This window comes from Ilyonectria robusta (genome assembly GCF_021365365.1).
Source record: "Ilyonectria robusta strain PMI_751 chromosome Unknown BGZ61scaffold_110, whole genome shotgun sequence".
NCBI classification, from domain to species: Eukaryota; Fungi; Ascomycota; class Sordariomycetes; order Hypocreales; family Nectriaceae; genus Ilyonectria; species Ilyonectria robusta.
Genome location: NW_025764544.1, coordinates 1 through 16,721, shown reverse-complemented (window position 1 = coordinate 16,721; position 16,721 = coordinate 1). Strand labels below are relative to the sequence as shown.

Genomic DNA, 16,721 nt, shown 5'->3' with positions numbered 1-16,721 from the left:
TTTTGATCTCCAAATGTAATTTGAAGTGCAATTGGTGGCTTTGATACTCAAAATTGCAGGAATATAGGCTTGGATATTAAATGGTGCGACTTCAGAAAGAGCCTGCAGACACAAGGCTCTCTGGTTGTCTTTTATAGTCTGGAATGCCTATCATGTGAGCCCCTCCCAGTTTACCCGTATTGCCATGTGGGAGAGCGTAGATTGTCAGGCAAAATAGAGATCCAGCTTGCAGAAAGATCTAGTCTGCATAGGCCCGATAGGAACCACAGTTAGGACCAACCTTAGAGCCCTAGGAACTGTGGTTGAGATCAACCTTAGATAAGGTATTCGAACCTAAGGGCGTGGATCCAATGCTATTGACGGCATCCCTGATCCATAACTATCCGGATCCTTAGGTATAAGAATCTGGCTGCTGCTCCTTCCAATAGATATAAATCAAGATCTTCCATCGTCCTCAACTGCATCCCATCTTCTGTCTGATTTAGATGAACATGGCGTACAATCTCGACGGCGCAAATACAGTTTACACGCTGTCGTGGCTCCGTCTATGTCTGGTCAGGGGCGAGATTGCGGGACGCGGATCGTGGGTCATGTCAAGTTTTGCCCTACTGTTGATAGTATATCAATGAGTGAGAAACCATAGAAGTTGTGCTGTGGCTTCGTATCCTTGAACTTGAATCTTTATAACATCGCTATGTGATTTCGAGTGGTAAACCTCAGTTGAGCGACATAGCGGAAATTTCCTCGTCTGCGGCCTGTGACATAAAGGTTTTTCGTATTCAACACCTTCGCACTGCGCTGCCGTTTTGCGGGCGAACGTAGCATCTACAACATCAAGTTTAATCTTGGGCATCCTTTGTGGAAAGGATAGTAAAGGGTTGGGGCAGCATTTGTGGTTATCACGCTGGGGACAATTGGGTTTCCAAGAGCTTGCTCTCTAAGCACTTCATCAACACATTTAGTGAGTAATTAAGAAAAACAGGTTATGAGCCCGGGCGGCTAAACTAAATTCAAAGCTGAGTCTCCTATCTAATCATCCGTCCCTTACTCACAAGGACCTCACAGTCTCTTCCACTGCACCGGAGACTCAACGGAGGCCTTCGACACTGCCAGGATCAGGACCCTCATCTGTCTGTTTCTGAACGAAGTACCCGCTACTTGATCATTTACTAAGTATCACAACGAGGGGTTGAGTTGCGGAAAAACTAACTGCGCCATGATTCCGTCAGCTTCTCGCTGTTTCCGTCAGCTCCTCGCTGTTTCCGTCGGCCTCTCGCTGCTTCTTCCTGCTTGCGGCTGCTATCTATGAAAAGGACGGGCTAGACCTCTTGTCTTACCTCTACTTTCATCGAAAACAGCGCAACATCAACACATCACACTACGTTCCTTCAGCATGTCAGAAGGCAAAGACTTGACCCTAAGCGGAAATCTTTCCGGAGTTGCCAAACTCGAATCCTCTGGAGGCTGGATCAACTGGAACGAGGAAATCCGAGACCTACTGGCCCTGTCTGGCTATGGCGATCTCCTAGAGAGAGAGCGGGGCCCACCGGTGCAAGGAAATCTCTCGGAAGTCGTCTTCGAAGAAAAGCTAGATGCTTGGCACCAGAGACAAGCTCGGGCGTGCGGAGCAGTTCGATATCGAATTGGTTTCCGTCCCAAACAGGAAGTCCAAGGTCTCAACAACTTAGCCAACATCCTCAAAACATTAGATCAACACTTCAACCAAGGGCAGCAGTGTATTCCACGACCTCCAGCAAAAGCTTGGTAGGCTTGCTCTGGACAACTGCGAAAATGTATCTGACTTCTCTCGGCAATTACGGAAGACCCGAGACCAAATCCTTCAACTAGACGAAACTAGTCAAATTGGAGAGCCACAACTGATGGATAAGTTCCTCAATGGACTTGGACCCATGTATCATGTGTTCCTCAGTGCATTTCTTCAGAGCCATAGCCTGCTACCTGAACGGAACCTCGAAGGCATCATCATTAAGGCAGCTACTACTATTGAAGAAGCTACTGGAGCCGCTGAGCATGAAGAACACAGCTAACGGATGCAGTAACAAGACCAAGACCAAGAGACAATCAAGCACGCTGCCATGGTCACTGCCATCAAGGAGCAAAATCTCACGACCTGCAGCATATATTTAATATATATTTTTAAGATTACAAAAGTAATTAAAGCAATTAATTACTAAAAATCTGCTTATAGTAATATTTACTCTTTAAATATCGATGTACTATATAAATTAAAAGTGCTTATAGAGCGTAAAATCCATAGATTGTGCGATTTTAGATTGTTGCGATCCAAGAATCGTGATCTAGTCCTAATAGAACAAAAAATGTGGATACTATGTTTACCGCGGGGGTTATGACATGGGGTCGTGACAGTCCTCTCAGGCGAAATAAATTCCATCCATCCAACCCAGTACCCCGCACAAAACCTGGAACTGCATTACCCTCATCCTTACTCGTAGAGCAACGCAGCAACTCCCCATCCTATTCCAACCACTTCTTCGATGCCACGGGAGAGTGTTTAAAACAAGAACTTATCAAGCCATGTCATCCAGCTCTTCAGCGAGGACGCTGGAACATCGTAGCATCAACAGAGCCTGCGAAGAGTGTAAACGGTAAGTTACTCGACCCTGATCTCGCGTAAGAGTTTTATGCCTCCCTCATATTAAGACTTTTGCTGCTTCTAGAAAAAAGCTAAGATGTGAGAGAGAGACAATGGATCGCGTCTGAAGAGCCGTGTTCCTAATACCGATATGTAGGCGACGGGGCGAGACCGCGATGCGCTCTCTGCACACGCAGCTCCCAGGATTGCTTCTATCCCCGTCGCAAACCTCGCGAGGAGAAGCGCCGCCGCATGACTGCGCCAAATGTACCATCTCAAGGGACAAGTAAGGGTAATGCTTCCCTGCTCACGGCGGTGCCTCGGGGCTTTGCTGAATTTTGGTGACTCGCAGACCAACCTCCGTCCCCAAACTTTTCTGCTCTGTTGCAGCCTCAGCAACAGAGCCCCGATTCAACCGTCTCGGGATGCTCGCAAATTGGTGAGTTAGATGTTCAACTCCATAATGGAGGAGCGACAACGAATCTCGGTCTGGCCAATCCACTATCCGCTGGTTGGGATGCACTAGATGCCGTCGCCAACGAGGGAGGGATGCAGAGTGTGTATAGTAGTCACGACATCTTCCAGTTTTTGACCGAGGCGTTGCCCGAGATCTGGCATAATGACGATGATGTCAACCAATCCGCTGTCCTGTCGCCATATCCAGCGTCGTCACCATACACTGGTAGTATGCTGCCGCCACTGGCGGATTCCTCTCGAGGGCGGAATGCTCCTGAGAGTGAAGATTTTGGTCATGCGCTCAGTCCGTTTGGAAATGGTCGAGCCTTCGGTACACTGCTGCAGGAGGAGGACAAGCGATACTCGTTGGACATCCCGGCAGCGGTTGCAGACGACGTGTGAGTGTTACCGAGCTACATTCACGTCACTTCACCAAGCTGACCGTTCACTGCAGGCTGTACTTGTTCTTCCTGCGGGTACAGCCGTTTCTGCCTCTGTTCCATCGACCACAGTTCTATCAGACATACATTGCGGTGCCTCGGAGCGCAAAGTACGTCGATTTAACAAAGCAGTCGACCTTTTTGCTTTACGCAATGATGGCCCTTTCGGCGCGTTACTCGACCTCTTCCTATTTTGCAGATGTGCATGTGAAGGACCGGGGAGCTGCGTTCATGCGGAAATTGGGGCGGCTGAATAACGACCTCATCACTATCGCCGACACGCAGGCACCATCGTTGCCCTTGCTCCAAGCCTACATACTTGTCGCGTACTATCATCGCTCATGTAATCCACCGAATGACGCCACGAAGCTAGTGGAGGTGTGTCTGCGACTCGCTGAGAAGCTTGACCTACACACAATCGACAAGGCCGTTTTCGATCAGCCGGTGGGAGAAGCGAATGAAACAACGGCGCAGCAATGGATTTCAATCGAGGAGAAACGCCGTGCTTGGTGGTCAATGTGGGAGTTGGATGCGTTCGAATCCATCTTGACCTGTCGTGCTTCGGGCATTGATCTAAGCCAGGTACACATTCGCCTACCCGTCCCGGACGAGGCATGGTTCGCCGGAAAGCCCGTGACATCTGCTCGATTTAACTTCGACCTCTCTCTATGTTGGAAGGTTCTCAAAGATGCCCCCAATCAAGATGAGTGGGCGTGGTGTCTTGTCAGCAATTACATTCTCGTACAGGCTTTCGCGATTACTCGACAGAACGCAGTGCACGAAAAGGCCATAGATGAACTGGAGATGGTCGTGGCCTGCTTCTCCCTCTTGTTCCACGAAAAGCTGCGATCCTCTATCAACAATCTCAAATTCGACAAGGATAACTATGTGGGGAGTAACTGGGCGGTTTTGGCACAGTTGATGATGCAATCGTGAGTACTCGCCTGCCAATTTGGGAAGAAGTCTATGTTGATTTACTGGTAGGACACGAATAATCGTCGGCCTACTGCATAGGCGAAGCGCATTGAAGATGGGCGCTGCTCGCTCCGAGGTCTTTGAAAACGGGACTGTCAAACCAGGCTGGGAGGAGCACATTGTCACTGATGCAAGCATCCAAAATTTCCAACAGCCCGTCGATGAGGTCTTGCGACTGTGTCGTTCATGGCCGCCCGAAGGCATTGTCTTCGCGCCGCCTACCTTCATATTTAGCGTTCTTGGACCAGAGATGATGAACTTCCAGGTAACTCGACTCCGAAGACTGGACTCGGAGAAGCCCGCAAACCGTGCCCAGCATTCATTGCAGGAGGAGCTACTGATTCTCGTGGTTACGCATTTCGCCCGATACTGGAATATCGGTGGTGTCATTTTGAATATATTGGCTTGACGAGCGGTTGGTCGGGTCTGTTGCCTGCGGCTTGAGTTGATGTACATTTAGATGGCGGGGTTCGAGTATGACAATTGTTGGATTGTGGCCCTGTATTACGAAACCTCTGATGGATCGATATCCTGACCTTAGTTAGAGGGGGGGTGAGCTGACATAAAACCCCTCTCGAGAAAAGAGGGGGCCGCAGAGATCCTAGATCAATACAATCATCATCCTTGGGCTCCACATCGTATTGAACACTTATCCCTTGATCGAATGTGCCGTACGCTATCCAACAACAATTATTGCTTAGGCAAATACATTTAACACATCCTCCTGATATCATACTAGTCATCGTCTAATCGTGGTACGGTGTTTTATGGTACGAGAAATCATGGTACCGCGTTTTACTCGTACCGTCATGGTAAGTAGGCTTACATCTGGGTCGACAAAAGAATTACCGTGCCCAGACTCTCTTATTCGTACGTTGATCGTGTATTGGGCTGCTGTCATTTTCTGCGCTTAATGCACGACTTATGCTTGGATACGGGGATATGCCTCGGCTCGGAAAACCCTCCGCACAGCGCGGGGAAGAATGAATTCCCCATGGGGATCTTTTAGCATTAGGCTCTTATTGGCATAGTGTGCATTCGTAGACTCCGTACCGAAGCGAGCGATGTTACCTACTGTATGCCCTTGCATCGTGGGCGGCGGGGCCTAGATTCCATTTGTCTTCGCGTTCGGGCTCTTCCTTTGGAATTGGGTCCGTACAGAAAAAAATAAAGTCCGCAAACGGGATTCAGCATATCACCGAATTCCCGAGCCTAGAAAATAGCGTAACGCAAACGTAGGCCACCCCGCAGACTCACTCGCATTGGGAGCGGGGATTGAAGCACGCATCACAGATAATATATCTTTGCAACAAGTTTCCAGTCGTTTGCATTGCAGCGGCATCTATCTCGCTTTTCCAACATTCGGGGTTCATACTTCGCGACAGTACTCAACATGCAAAAATCACGACAACATGGTTGCCACCCGAGGTGCTGTGCACGCCGTGTACGATGCTTTTGCATCAGTGGACTGGACTGTATCCAAGATCAGCAGCATCGTCTTGCTCCTGGTAGGTCTTGTAGTTGCTGAACCGTTGGCAAGTCTGTACTCAATCTTCATAGGTGGTATCCTACCCCTTGTCCATCATATTCTATAACATGTATCTTCACCCACTCAGAGGTTATCCTGGACCAAAGCTTTACGCTGCCGCAATCATCCCCATCTACTATCAACGACTTCGAGGTTTCGGCCCCCAGTTTACCACTGAGTTGCATAAGAAATATGGCCCAGTGGTTCGTATTGCACCCAACCAAATCAGTTACACCGACAACCAAGCTTGGAAAGAAATCTACGGCCATCACCCTGCCGGCAACGGAACATGGCGAAAGGATCCTGCTCAAGCTGGCCCGGAAGAGGCCGGAACTCCTGGCATCTTTAGATCAGAGGGCCAGGCACATAGTCAACTGAAAGGCCCTTCAACCATGCCTTCTCTGACGAGGCTCTTAAAGAACAAGAGGGCTTGATCTGTGGCTACGCTAAACAGCTCGTGTCCGTCCTCCAACATCGAGCGGAGCTGCAAAAAGCCGATCCGAACGACGCTGAAGGACAGGTCGGCATGGTTAAGATGTACAATTTTGCTACATTCGATGTTAGTCCTGCCTTGAAGTCCGGGGTCTTACCTACGCTAAATGTTGTTTTCAGATCATGGCAGATTTGGTTTTTGGCGAGGATCTAGGCCTATTAGAGTGAGTATAATGATCCTATCAAAATACATGATACAATGCCTAAGATCAAACCGTCTAGGAACATAACATACACACCGTGGGTCTATGCTATGATAGGCCATCTGAAATCGGTCTCCATCATGCACGCAATCGCAAGGTGGCAGCTTTTAACGGCAGTCATGAAGCGACTTCTGCCGAAATTTATCAAAGAGATGCGCGAGGCGCACTTCAACTTTTGTGTTCAAAGAGTCGATAAGCGAATGGCCACGAAAACCGAGCGGCCAGACTTCTGGTCTTTAGTGATCAAGGCTGGGACGCACAGAGACATCAGCAAGGGCCAACTCTACGCAACCATGAGCGACTTCATGTTTGCTGGCACCGAGACAACGGCCACCATTCTTAGCGGTATCACATACTATCTGTGCAAGAACCCAGAGTCGATGGCTACCCTCGTTGCAGAAATTCGCCAGTTCAAAAACCCCGAGGACTTGAACCTCAACAATCTGCAGGCGCTGCCCTTCTTGCAGGCTTGTATCAACGAAGCCTTCCGCTTATACCCACCAGTTCCCGTCGGGAACATGCGGCTCGCTCCTCTTGGCGGCGCCATTGTTTGTGGAAGATTTGTCCCAGAAGGAGTAAGTATACTTTGCCCTGAACGAAATGCGAAACCTCTTTTGGGCCATCCATTTTCTGGGTTCTTTTCTTTTCTTCTTCTTCCCCTTATACAAGATACCCTAGCTGATTTCCTTCAGACAACCGTGCAATATACACAATATGCAGCGTATCACACCGAGCACAACTTTAAAAACCCAGAATTGTTTGTCCCAAAACGCTGGCTGCCAACGCCCCCGGAAGAATATACTTCGGATAAGACAGAAGTAGTGAACCCCTTTGGGGTCGGCCCGCGCGCTTGTATAGGCAGAAAGTAAGTACCTCTTGGACATAGCTCTCAATGTGAAGCTGAAGACTGACCAAAATGCCTAGCTTGGCACTCCACGAATTTCGAGTGCTTCTGGCATATGTGCTCTGGTACTTTGACGTGAGCCTCGCGGACCCAAATTTCCACTGGCTAGCCCAAGATGTCCATGAGTTATGGGTGAAGAATCCTCTGCTAGTGCGACTGTCTCCGGCCCGTAGATGAGGATAGTAAAGGGAGTGGGCGGCATTTCGTCACTGTGAGCATAAAATAGATTGTCACATATATGCAAGCGGACGGAGTATTTCTAGTTTTCAAGATTGAGATACTTCGAGATAGCAAGAAACCTGATGATAGTCGCCCAGAACAATGCTCCTTCTGCTATGAAGCAGTGACTGCGACTAAGCCAGACCACTGCAATGCTCTTCAGCTAGGCTGAACCACGTGTCTTGCACTGGGGGTCTTCCTGTCTCCGTTTGGTATGTATCAGCCTTATGCCCGACTAAATGCGGGGTAATGCACCGGCTGGTCGGGTTTTGGACGGGGTGACCGGTAACCCGGGCGCGATAAGACCGTCCCCAGAAAAAATATGCCCGGTGGCGATGGTGGGACGATTCGGCATTGTCTTTGTGGATACGAGTTGAAGCACTTTGTGATGGGGTAATAATATGGTAAGCAAAGCAAGGTAGTTAGTGTGGGGTTGAGCGCGACCCAGATGTCAAGCTACAGTGCCGACAACTGTGGTCCCATAACGCCGACTCCAAGCTCAAGAACCATGTATATTACATACATCGTACGAACTCCTACGTGGCAAACTTCTCAAGCACTTTATCTAATATAGTTCTACAGCCTGGAACAACCTAGCAAAGATGACCGAGACCATCGAAATTGCGACTGAAGCCCCCAAGGGCACTGCCAATGGGGCTACCGTCCCCAAGACAGCTGCCAACAACCCCCCATTCGATACCAGAACATTCCACTGGACGGATGCAAAGTCGAAGAAGCCAACACGGCCTGAAGACCCATACGAATATCTCTCGGGGTTCGGCAACGAATTTGAATCTGAGGTTATTCCTGGCGCTCTGCCAGTCGGCCAGAATGCTCCACAGCTCTGCGCATACGGGCTCTATGCCGAGCAGATCACAGGTTCGTCCTTCGCTGCGAGTCGAGCGAATATGATGAGGAGCTTTTTGTATCGCCGGCGTCCAGCTGCTGTCCATACTTCGCTTGAGCAGATCGAGGGCAACTCTACCACTACAGCCTCTTTTCTGCCCACGGATAGCTCGCTCCATCTCGCCCCATCACAGCTGTCGTGGCGGGCCTTTACAATTCCCGGAAAGAACAACCCTGATGTGGACTTTATCCAGGGCATTCACACACTCGGTGGTAGTGGTCATCCTAATCTCCGAGAGGGTATTGCCTATCATATCTACGCATTCAACAGCGGTATGCCCAACAAGGCGTTTGCCAATATTGATGGTGATCTCTTGATTTGTGCCCAGGAAGGCCACCTGGATATTACGACCGAGTTTGGTCATATCTATCTGCAGCCTTCTGAGCTTTGTGTCATTCAGCGCGGGCTTCGATTCAAGGTGGACATTGTGGGGGAGCACTCGCCCGAGGGTGCTCGCGGATACATCATCGAGACCTGGGGTACCAAGTGGGAGCTTCCAGAGCTTGGGCCGCTCGGTGGCTACGGCTTGGCCAATTCTCGCGACTTCCTCTATCCCACGGCCGCCGTTGACACGACATCGACGGGGTCCTGGACCGTCGTGACGAAACAACTCGACAAGTATTATGCCAGCTACCAAGACCATTCCCCCTTCGACGTCGTTGCGTGGCACGGGAACTATACACCCTACAAGTACGATATGAGCAAGTTTGCGTATCAAAACCCGGCGGCTATTGACCACACGGATCCATCCATCAACACCGTTCTAACTGCCAAATCGCGAGATGCTGAGGCCCCGTTGTGCGACTTCCTCGTATTCGGGCCACGCTGGGATGTGGCTCAGAACACTTTCCGGCCACCGTACTTCCACAGGAACTGCGCTTCCGAATTCCTAGCCAGGATCTACGGGCCCACTGGTGGAGGGCGTTCCGAAGTCTTCGTTCCAGGCGGTGCTAGCTACGAGGCTGGCCATACTCCGCACGGAACTGCAGACTCGCGGACCATGGCTGCCATGCACGCCGATTTGAAACCAATGCGTGTTGGAGAGAACCAAATGACCATCATGCTCGAGAGCTGTCGGAGCCTGCTGTTCACTGACTGGGCGATGACCGGCTCTAGAGTCTTGGCTGCCGAGGATATCCCTCTTTCGGCATGGGATTTGGCACCGGTTAGTTTATTCCCTGATCCCCATTACCCTCCCCTCTAGTTAAAACATAGCCGTGGTACTGACCAAGCTGTGAGCAGGACCGATTTGTCGATGATAAAGAGGCCCAGCGGCTTCTACAGGAATTAGCAAAGCAGCCAAAAGGCCTTTAAGATTTCAAAAGCCTTGTCGTTACGCCTAGTGGTAAGAAGATATGGCAATGAGGACTCGGTAGTCAGGTTCTGTGTTTTATTTGTTTTGATACGAAAATATTAAACAAAAAATACGATGCGCAATTAGGCCGCCCGGATGTATAGTACTCAGTCATTCGTTCCGTAACTTTTCTTATTATCTTTGTACGCTTATAGATCTATGCCCCTTACATGAAGCCGTAACGGCGGGCCGGATGAGGGAAGGGGATACATCCTCATATTGTGCTTTAGGCCTACCTTATGGCCAAAATGTAAATCATTGGCTATTTGCTTATAATCTCCACGTATTAGAAGCCTGTCGTGCCCTTGGAGCGAAACATCTGCCATTATCCTACCAGGTCACGTATTAGAGCGAGGTTTGATACACTTGGGGTGTAATTAACAGCGAAAACCAATTCATACATGCCTAACCTTCTAGAGGGGATTCTCTAGCAGCACGTTTGACATCATATTCCCACGACCATTCGCTGCTCACACCAGCCTTGGGCGGAGCGCCACTTCTACCTTGCCACTTCTTCGCGTCACCCCGGGCGCCCGTCATGATAGCCTCGCATCTCGGGAGTCTCAGTTCCTGGTATGCCTTTAGGGCTTGCGGGATCTGAGATATAGATTCAGTTCGTGCAAGAAACTCTGCAACTGCCACTCCGTCCTCCATTCCCATCCCCGCACCTTGGGCGGCGGAAGGGAGCACCGCATGGCAAGCATCTCCCATCAGCGCTATTTTGCCACCAGGAAACACCCATGAGTCCATGGGCTCCATGTCGCAGAGCCGCCACTCCAAGGTGCTGTCGTCAGGAAGCTCTTTCAACACTTTTACGAGACATGGATCCCAGTCTTTGTATTGCTCAAGAACTTCGGTGACGTCGGCCTTGACCACATATTTAGAGCCTATGGTCTTCTGCGCAGGGCCGGTCAACACCACATTATACACAGTTCCCTGACGGAGAAGATAAGCCACGACATGTTTGCCTTGACCAATCCTAGATAGACCCATCAGAATTTCGAATGTCAGACCAAGGAGAAGAGAGAGTTTACCAGACAAAGTTTGTCTGAGTTTTCCAGTCGAGGAATTCCTTGAGTTCAGGCACTCGGTGTAGTTTTTCGATAGGAATGAGAGCCCTATAAGCGGCATTTCCGCTGGGACGAGGTTCGTCAGGTCGACCGAGGAGGCTCTCTCTTGCAAATGATCTGTAGCCTAGATCATCTCTGCGTTAACCTCGCGTGTCTGACTTGTTGAGGAAATCTCGGACCCAACGTACCATCGGCGGCCAAGATAACGTCAGCCTCAAATACTGTCCCGTCGTTTGCGATGGCCTTCGGCGCCACTGCGTCGTACTCTCTGACGGAATATCCCATTTTAATCACAACGCCAACGTCTTTCGCCTGTTGCAGGAGGACGTCATGGAGATCGGCACGGTGCATTTACACCAATGGGTAGCCGATTTCCCTTTCCAGGTCGCTGTAGTCCCTCACACTGAGGGTTTTGGAGCCGTCCTGATTCCTAAAGATGTTTCTCCTCAGATGGACAGCACATTTTTCAAGGGCATCTTGGAGATCCACTTCACACAGAATGCGCGTGGCGTTTCCTCCTAGGAAAACTCCTGCACCAACCTTGATGTGCGTGTTATTTACAGAGCCTTCCACCGCAGAAGCAGCATGGTGGTAATCAGCATTGAACATACATGTGAGAACTCGATCGAAGCTTCCAAGGCGGTGACGGAGAATCCCTTCTGCCTGTAGGCGATTGCCGCCGTCAAGCCGGTGATGCCGGCTCCTACGATGAGAACATGGAGTGGTGCTGCTGTGCTAGGCATTTTGGTGATATCTGCCGCGAAATTGGATGAGTGTTCAGACGCGGGGGGAGAGAACGGAGGACGAGATGATATGCTGATATCACAAAGCTGCGCGACCTGGAGAAAACACCGGTCATCGTGGGGTCGGCTGCAGGTGATCAAGAAAATTCCGACTGTGGACGGTTGCGCTCGCTGGCCGCGGGGTAAACTAATGCAGCATACCCCAGAGTGCGGAGCTGTGAGGCCGCAGCTGATCCTGTCACGAGCCCAGATTGTCTGAAGTGTCTGATTGGGTGTATGTTTGTTCTTGATTGCGTCAGATCCCCGCTTTGAGTTCCTGTACATCCTTTATGCTGAAGTAGCTAGAAGGACATTGCTATAACAACCACACGCCATGTACACGCCCAGCTACCCAAATACACATCGTGACAGATCCCAGGATTCCAAAGGAGCACTTTGTTAGATTGGCGCCTGTGTGCGGATAGAAGGGAGTTTGCCGTTCATTATAACAATACATGTGGCTTATGGCGGTGAAGGTCTTAAGAATGGACGGACGCCCCCGTATGATGATGACAAAGAAAAAAGAGAAGATCATGAAGACTTCAATCAATAAGATCATCAATTTCTGGTCTACTATCTACTGAATTCACCCCTACTCCATCACGTATCCAACACACTTCGCATCTCCACCCCATGGGGCTGGCTGAAGACGGGCTCCAGCACGGCATTAGATGTGGCGTCAGGATTATCGGCATTACCGCAACGGCATTATCGGGTTTACCGTTTGACGGGTACCTGGCTGAAGCCCGAGCCCGAGGCGCTTTCTCTGGCGTAGGGTAGTAAAGGTCTAGGGTTGTGGTACGTACCGTCTAGTCCCAATACAGAGTAAACTCACCCGAGACGGCCTCATCTTTAACGAGGAGGTGGCCCCAATTTCGTTGCAGCTCCCAAGGAGAAAACGCTACTAGAGGGTAAAAGTGTGGTGCAGCTAGCTTGTGGATTTGCCGAGACTCTATGGCCTTGTAGGTGCAATTCGTAATTACCGTAGGTCCAGGTTTGTCGGTACTCCATGTGGTTGTATTGGTTGGAATGCAGAAGTGTCAAATGGAAAGACGAAGACGCATATTCTGTCCTCCAGCGTGGCTCTAACGTGTTTCTATTCGGCACTGATCTGTAGCTGGGACACACTTAATCACTGTCCATCCGAAACGATGCGTTCTCCTTTGATCGCAGTAGCTAGATCTGATACTTTGTCCTGCAAACTCTCGACTAGTCTCAGCGCCTCCCATGACGCTTTGCTGGACTCTGACATTTCTGTTGCTTTTCCACCATTTCCGTAATGCATGATGATACCGGAACCTTGATGATAGGGCGTCCACGGATCCCCTCCATTCACAAACGAAATCCAGTGCCGAGCCATGATGCGGGAAAGATTCTGCTGCTCAGACGAAAGATGTGATTGGTATGTCAGGAAAGGGAAGAGCAGGTCCACCCCGTGATGAGCCTTCCCCGCGTTTTGACCTGGGAACGGGTTGGCCTCGGTCAGGTGGTAGTAAAAGACGTCGTTTGAGAACGAATGTGCCACTGCTTCTATCGGCTGCGACCATTCCGCGTCCGTTATCAATCGTATGAGATACGGGAACAGCTCCTCGGCAGAGGTGTTCACCTTTATTCCGTACACATCGAACAGCTCACGTGCGTTGGCTTCGCCCAAGATTTCTGTCGCCAAAGCGAGCAATCGTTCGCCGGTCCAACCCATCGACTGGATCTTGAAGGCAAAAAATGAGTCCCTCTTCAGCGCAGTCGCCTATGAGCAGGCGCTTGAGATGAGGATCGTAGGCTTGCTCCGGCAAGGTTGCACATCTGGGTAGGTCCCGCAGGTAGTAGCCATCAACCGTAGCTTGCCACGACGGCACGGGGGATCCAAGAGCTTGATAGCTTCCCATCAAGTCCTCGACTGAGACTTCTCGAAGCTGGCGGATCCTCTCTTCTACAAGACTTGGTTTGTCAAATTTCAAGTGCGAGATCACCCTGGCATATACATCATTTTGGTGTGCCATCCCTCGGACTGTGAGGGGTGCAACGCCGGATTGCAAGACGGCCTGATGGAACGGCTTCTGCAGCTTGAAGAGTTCCGAGCATGCATTCAAATGGGTGTCAACTAGTAACAGGGAAGAAAATATTCGTTAGTTCATGTAAATGCCTGGAGTGGTTGCTCTTTGGAGGAGGGGAGGCCAACTGGAACCTGCGCTTTCTCCCATTGCGGTAATTCTGGTGGGATCGCCGCCGAAAGCGGCGATGTTCTTCTTCACCCACTCGAAGGCAAGAAGTTGGTCTCTAAGGCCATAATTACCCACGCCCTTGTCGCCTGCGGCTTCATTGTCCCTTCTGATATCGTCCGAGGCCAGGAAGCCCAAGACACCGAGACGATAGCTACGAGTGCAGGGGTTAGCGCAACGTTTAGTATTGAGAGGTCCATGCAATGGGCACTCACTTGATTGTCACCATGACGGTTGGCATCCCGATTTCTACTGAATTCTCCACCAACGCAGCCATGTCTACATTGTCGATATTAGACCCGCAACGACAGTCTCTTGGGGACGCCCGGCTGCTTACCGTATCCAGGCTCAGCGCCTGAGCCGGCAACATTACCACCACTAACACATGTCGGTTAACTTGAGGACGGCGATGGTTACCTTTTGCTATTTGGGCCTAAAGGTTTACCGCCGCAGGCAATAATGGCCTAAGTTTTATACAGCCGATATCTGTAAACGCTTCATAAGCATTCTGACCACCCCTTGCCAAAAGATGTAGCTGTAACTGGAGTCAGATAATATGCCAGGAGTAATTTTGACAGCTTGGGCTCATAAGGTACATTTTCACATACTCTCAGGGGTTAAACTACTGTGCTTGCAGACGGCGGTTACACAAAAAAGTACCGCGTCAAGCGTGCCAGGACGCGAGAATGGCGAGTCCAGGCCGAACACTGCTTTTACTTGTCGTCGCATGGGGATCGCTGTTCCTACCCCTACTCAGCAGCCGCCACCCGCTCACGTCCGCGCCTGGATCGGCGATAGCCACTCGATATGTCCGTCCATCTCGGCCATAACGCCCCGCGATCAGCGGCATAAGATTACTCGAGCATGAGGAGTAGCTGTAATTCGCCGAGTGAATTCTAGCTCATCGTGTGCTGCTAACCTCAAGTAGGGTTACACTAGGCTTAGCGAACGTGTAGGAATCGTGTCCTGCATCTAGACCTCGCTGGCTCAAGCGGTGGGTAGCCCTACCTAACCGCAAGCGGATTCTGTTGGAAGCATTTTCGCCAACGAAGTCTTAGTCGCCCGAGTTAAATTTAGCCGTCCGCCCAACCGCCCAATCTCGGGCCGTTAAACCGGCACATCGAGAGGGTTCCTGCATTTCAGCTTGCAGAATTGAGGCATATCCCCGGCATCCTGCAATATCAATCTCCACTTCCGCATTGGCCCTCCTTCCTCAAATAGATTCTCCGACTTTGCCAGCTTCGTTTAACGCGCCAATAAACAATGAATCGGCACAAGTGTCATGCCGTCTTATTATATCTGAAGGCTAGAATGAGCAATTTCACTCCAAAAGCGGAAGGCTTCGTGGCCAGAGAACAAGAAGCTGAACAGCAGACCAAGCCAAATTTGAAGGGATTGCAGGAAAGACTTTACCCTTCTCTTGTCAGCTCCGGCCTAAAAGTGACCCGCCTAAAACATAAAAGACTGAGCTCGTTCCACGAGAAACTTGACTCGATATCCATCAGCATTCTGACCATTCATCTCCTCTACAACGCAAATCACCATGAAGTTCTCTCTCTTTGCAGTCTATGCTCTTGTAGCATCCCTGACTAGTGCCTATAAGATTACCGGCGACAACGTCAACTGCCGAAGTGGTCCTGGCACTAGCTACTCCGTGAAGAGGTCCTTCAAGAAGGGGACTGATGTCACCCTCTCTTGCCAAACCACTGGAGAAAAGGTTCTGGGTACCAATATCTGGGACAAAACCTCTTATGGCTGCTATGTCTCGGACTACTATGTCAAGACAGGCTCCAGCGGATTCGTCGTGAAGAAGTGCGGCACTTGCGGTGCGCCGAAATCGAACGCCGCTACTGTGAATCTCATCTCGGATTTTGAGGGATTCAGGGCCAACATCTGTAAGTGTCTCTTCTTCGTCGCGGAAGCTACTGGGATACAAGTTATGCTAACCCACCGGTACTAGACAAGGATGCTGCTGGCTATCCTACTGTCGGATATGGACACCTCTGCAGCAACTCCAAGTGCACAGATGTCAAGTACTCTATCCCGCTGTCCAAGGCCAATGGCAAGAAGCTCCTGGCAACTGACATGGCAGTAAGTATTGTTCTCCACGATTTTCCATTCATGTACTCATTGACGCCTCCTCTCTCATAGAAATTCGAGAAGTGCATCACGGCTATGGTCAGCAGTTCGGTGACGCTCAACTTGAACCAGTACGGCGCCTTGGTCAGCTGGGCTTTCAACATGGGTTGCGGAGCCACCAAGACATCTACCTTGATCAAGCGTCTTAACAGGGGCGAGAACGTGAACAAGGTCTTGTCTGCAGAGCTCCCGAAGTGGGTGTACGCGGGTGGCAAGAAGCTCCCTGGTCTTGTTCGCCGCCGCAATGCTGAGATTGCTCTGGCAAAGAAGAAGACCACTGCCAAGGCTCTTCCGAACAAATGTTGAATAATTTGACAGGAGTGGTATCTGCAACAACCTTATGGAGTCAAGCATTTGGGGAGGAGGTTCTGTACTTTGGACTTTCCGAATCCTAGTCTGGCAATGGCATAATTCTCTAT

General features: G+C 50.3%; 7 protein-coding genes across 7 annotated transcripts; 5 read left to right on the top strand and 2 right to left on the bottom strand.

Annotated features, from left to right (window-relative positions):
- Nucleotides 1-1,393: 1,393 nt before the first annotated feature.
- Nucleotides 1,394-2,048, top strand: BGZ61DRAFT_501129 (uncharacterized protein; the record flags this gene model as incomplete). The annotated part of the gene is made up of 2 exons (XM_046251654.1): nucleotides 1,394-1,666; nucleotides 1,728-2,048. 2 exons carry the CDS (start codon nucleotides 1,394-1,396, stop codon nucleotides 2,046-2,048), a joined length of 594 nt encoding a protein of 197 aa, XP_046093240.1.
- An 815-nt stretch (nucleotides 2,049-2,863) lies between these two features.
- Nucleotides 2,864-5,114, top strand: BGZ61DRAFT_469553 (fungal-specific transcription factor domain-containing protein; the record flags this gene model as incomplete). The annotated part of the gene is made up of 4 exons (XM_046247968.1): nucleotides 2,864-2,906; nucleotides 2,967-3,468; nucleotides 3,525-4,442; nucleotides 4,495-5,114. The coding sequence occupies 4 exons, from the start codon at nucleotides 2,867-2,869 to the stop codon at nucleotides 4,892-4,894; spliced, it is 1,860 nt and encodes a 619-aa protein (XP_046093239.1). The 3' UTR covers nucleotides 4,895-5,114.
- Nucleotides 5,115-5,897: 783 nt separating this feature from the next.
- BGZ61DRAFT_542305 (cytochrome P450) lies at nucleotides 5,898-7,789 on the top strand (the record flags this gene model as incomplete). The annotated part of the gene is made up of 7 exons (XM_046255168.1): nucleotides 5,898-5,993; nucleotides 6,046-6,382; nucleotides 6,433-6,572; nucleotides 6,626-6,669; nucleotides 6,728-7,283; nucleotides 7,401-7,573; nucleotides 7,633-7,789. The coding sequence occupies 7 exons, from the start codon at nucleotides 5,898-5,900 to the stop codon at nucleotides 7,787-7,789; spliced, it is 1,503 nt and encodes a 500-aa protein (XP_046093238.1).
- Nucleotides 7,790-8,433: 644 nt separating this feature from the next.
- Nucleotides 8,434-10,052, top strand: BGZ61DRAFT_542304 (Homogentisate 1,2-dioxygenase; the record flags this gene model as incomplete). Its single annotated transcript, XM_046255167.1, has 2 exons — nucleotides 8,434-9,903; nucleotides 9,981-10,052. The coding sequence occupies 2 exons, from the start codon at nucleotides 8,434-8,436 to the stop codon at nucleotides 10,050-10,052; spliced, it is 1,542 nt and encodes a 513-aa protein (XP_046093237.1).
- A 445-nt stretch (nucleotides 10,053-10,497) lies between these two features.
- On the bottom strand, nucleotides 10,498-11,905 carry BGZ61DRAFT_487956 (uncharacterized protein; the record flags this gene model as incomplete). Its single annotated transcript, XM_046250051.1, has 4 exons — nucleotides 10,498-11,279; nucleotides 11,351-11,474; nucleotides 11,565-11,702; nucleotides 11,774-11,905. The coding sequence occupies 4 exons, from the start codon at nucleotides 11,903-11,905 to the stop codon at nucleotides 10,498-10,500; spliced, it is 1,176 nt and encodes a 391-aa protein (XP_046093236.1).
- A 2,228-nt stretch (nucleotides 11,906-14,133) lies between these two features.
- Nucleotides 14,134-14,431, bottom strand: BGZ61DRAFT_306863 (Carboxylesterase; the record flags this gene model as incomplete). The annotated part of the gene is made up of 2 exons (XM_046238748.1): nucleotides 14,134-14,317; nucleotides 14,379-14,431. Coding segments are annotated over 2 exons (237 nt in total), but the record flags the coding sequence as incomplete, so codon positions are not given.
- A 1,275-nt stretch (nucleotides 14,432-15,706) lies between these two features.
- On the top strand, nucleotides 15,707-16,608 carry BGZ61DRAFT_542300 (lysozyme-like domain-containing protein; the record flags this gene model as incomplete). Its single annotated transcript, XM_046255166.1, has 3 exons — nucleotides 15,707-16,058; nucleotides 16,124-16,254; nucleotides 16,315-16,608. The coding sequence occupies 3 exons, from the start codon at nucleotides 15,707-15,709 to the stop codon at nucleotides 16,606-16,608; spliced, it is 777 nt and encodes a 258-aa protein (XP_046093234.1).
- Nucleotides 16,609-16,721: the final 113 nt, after the last annotated feature.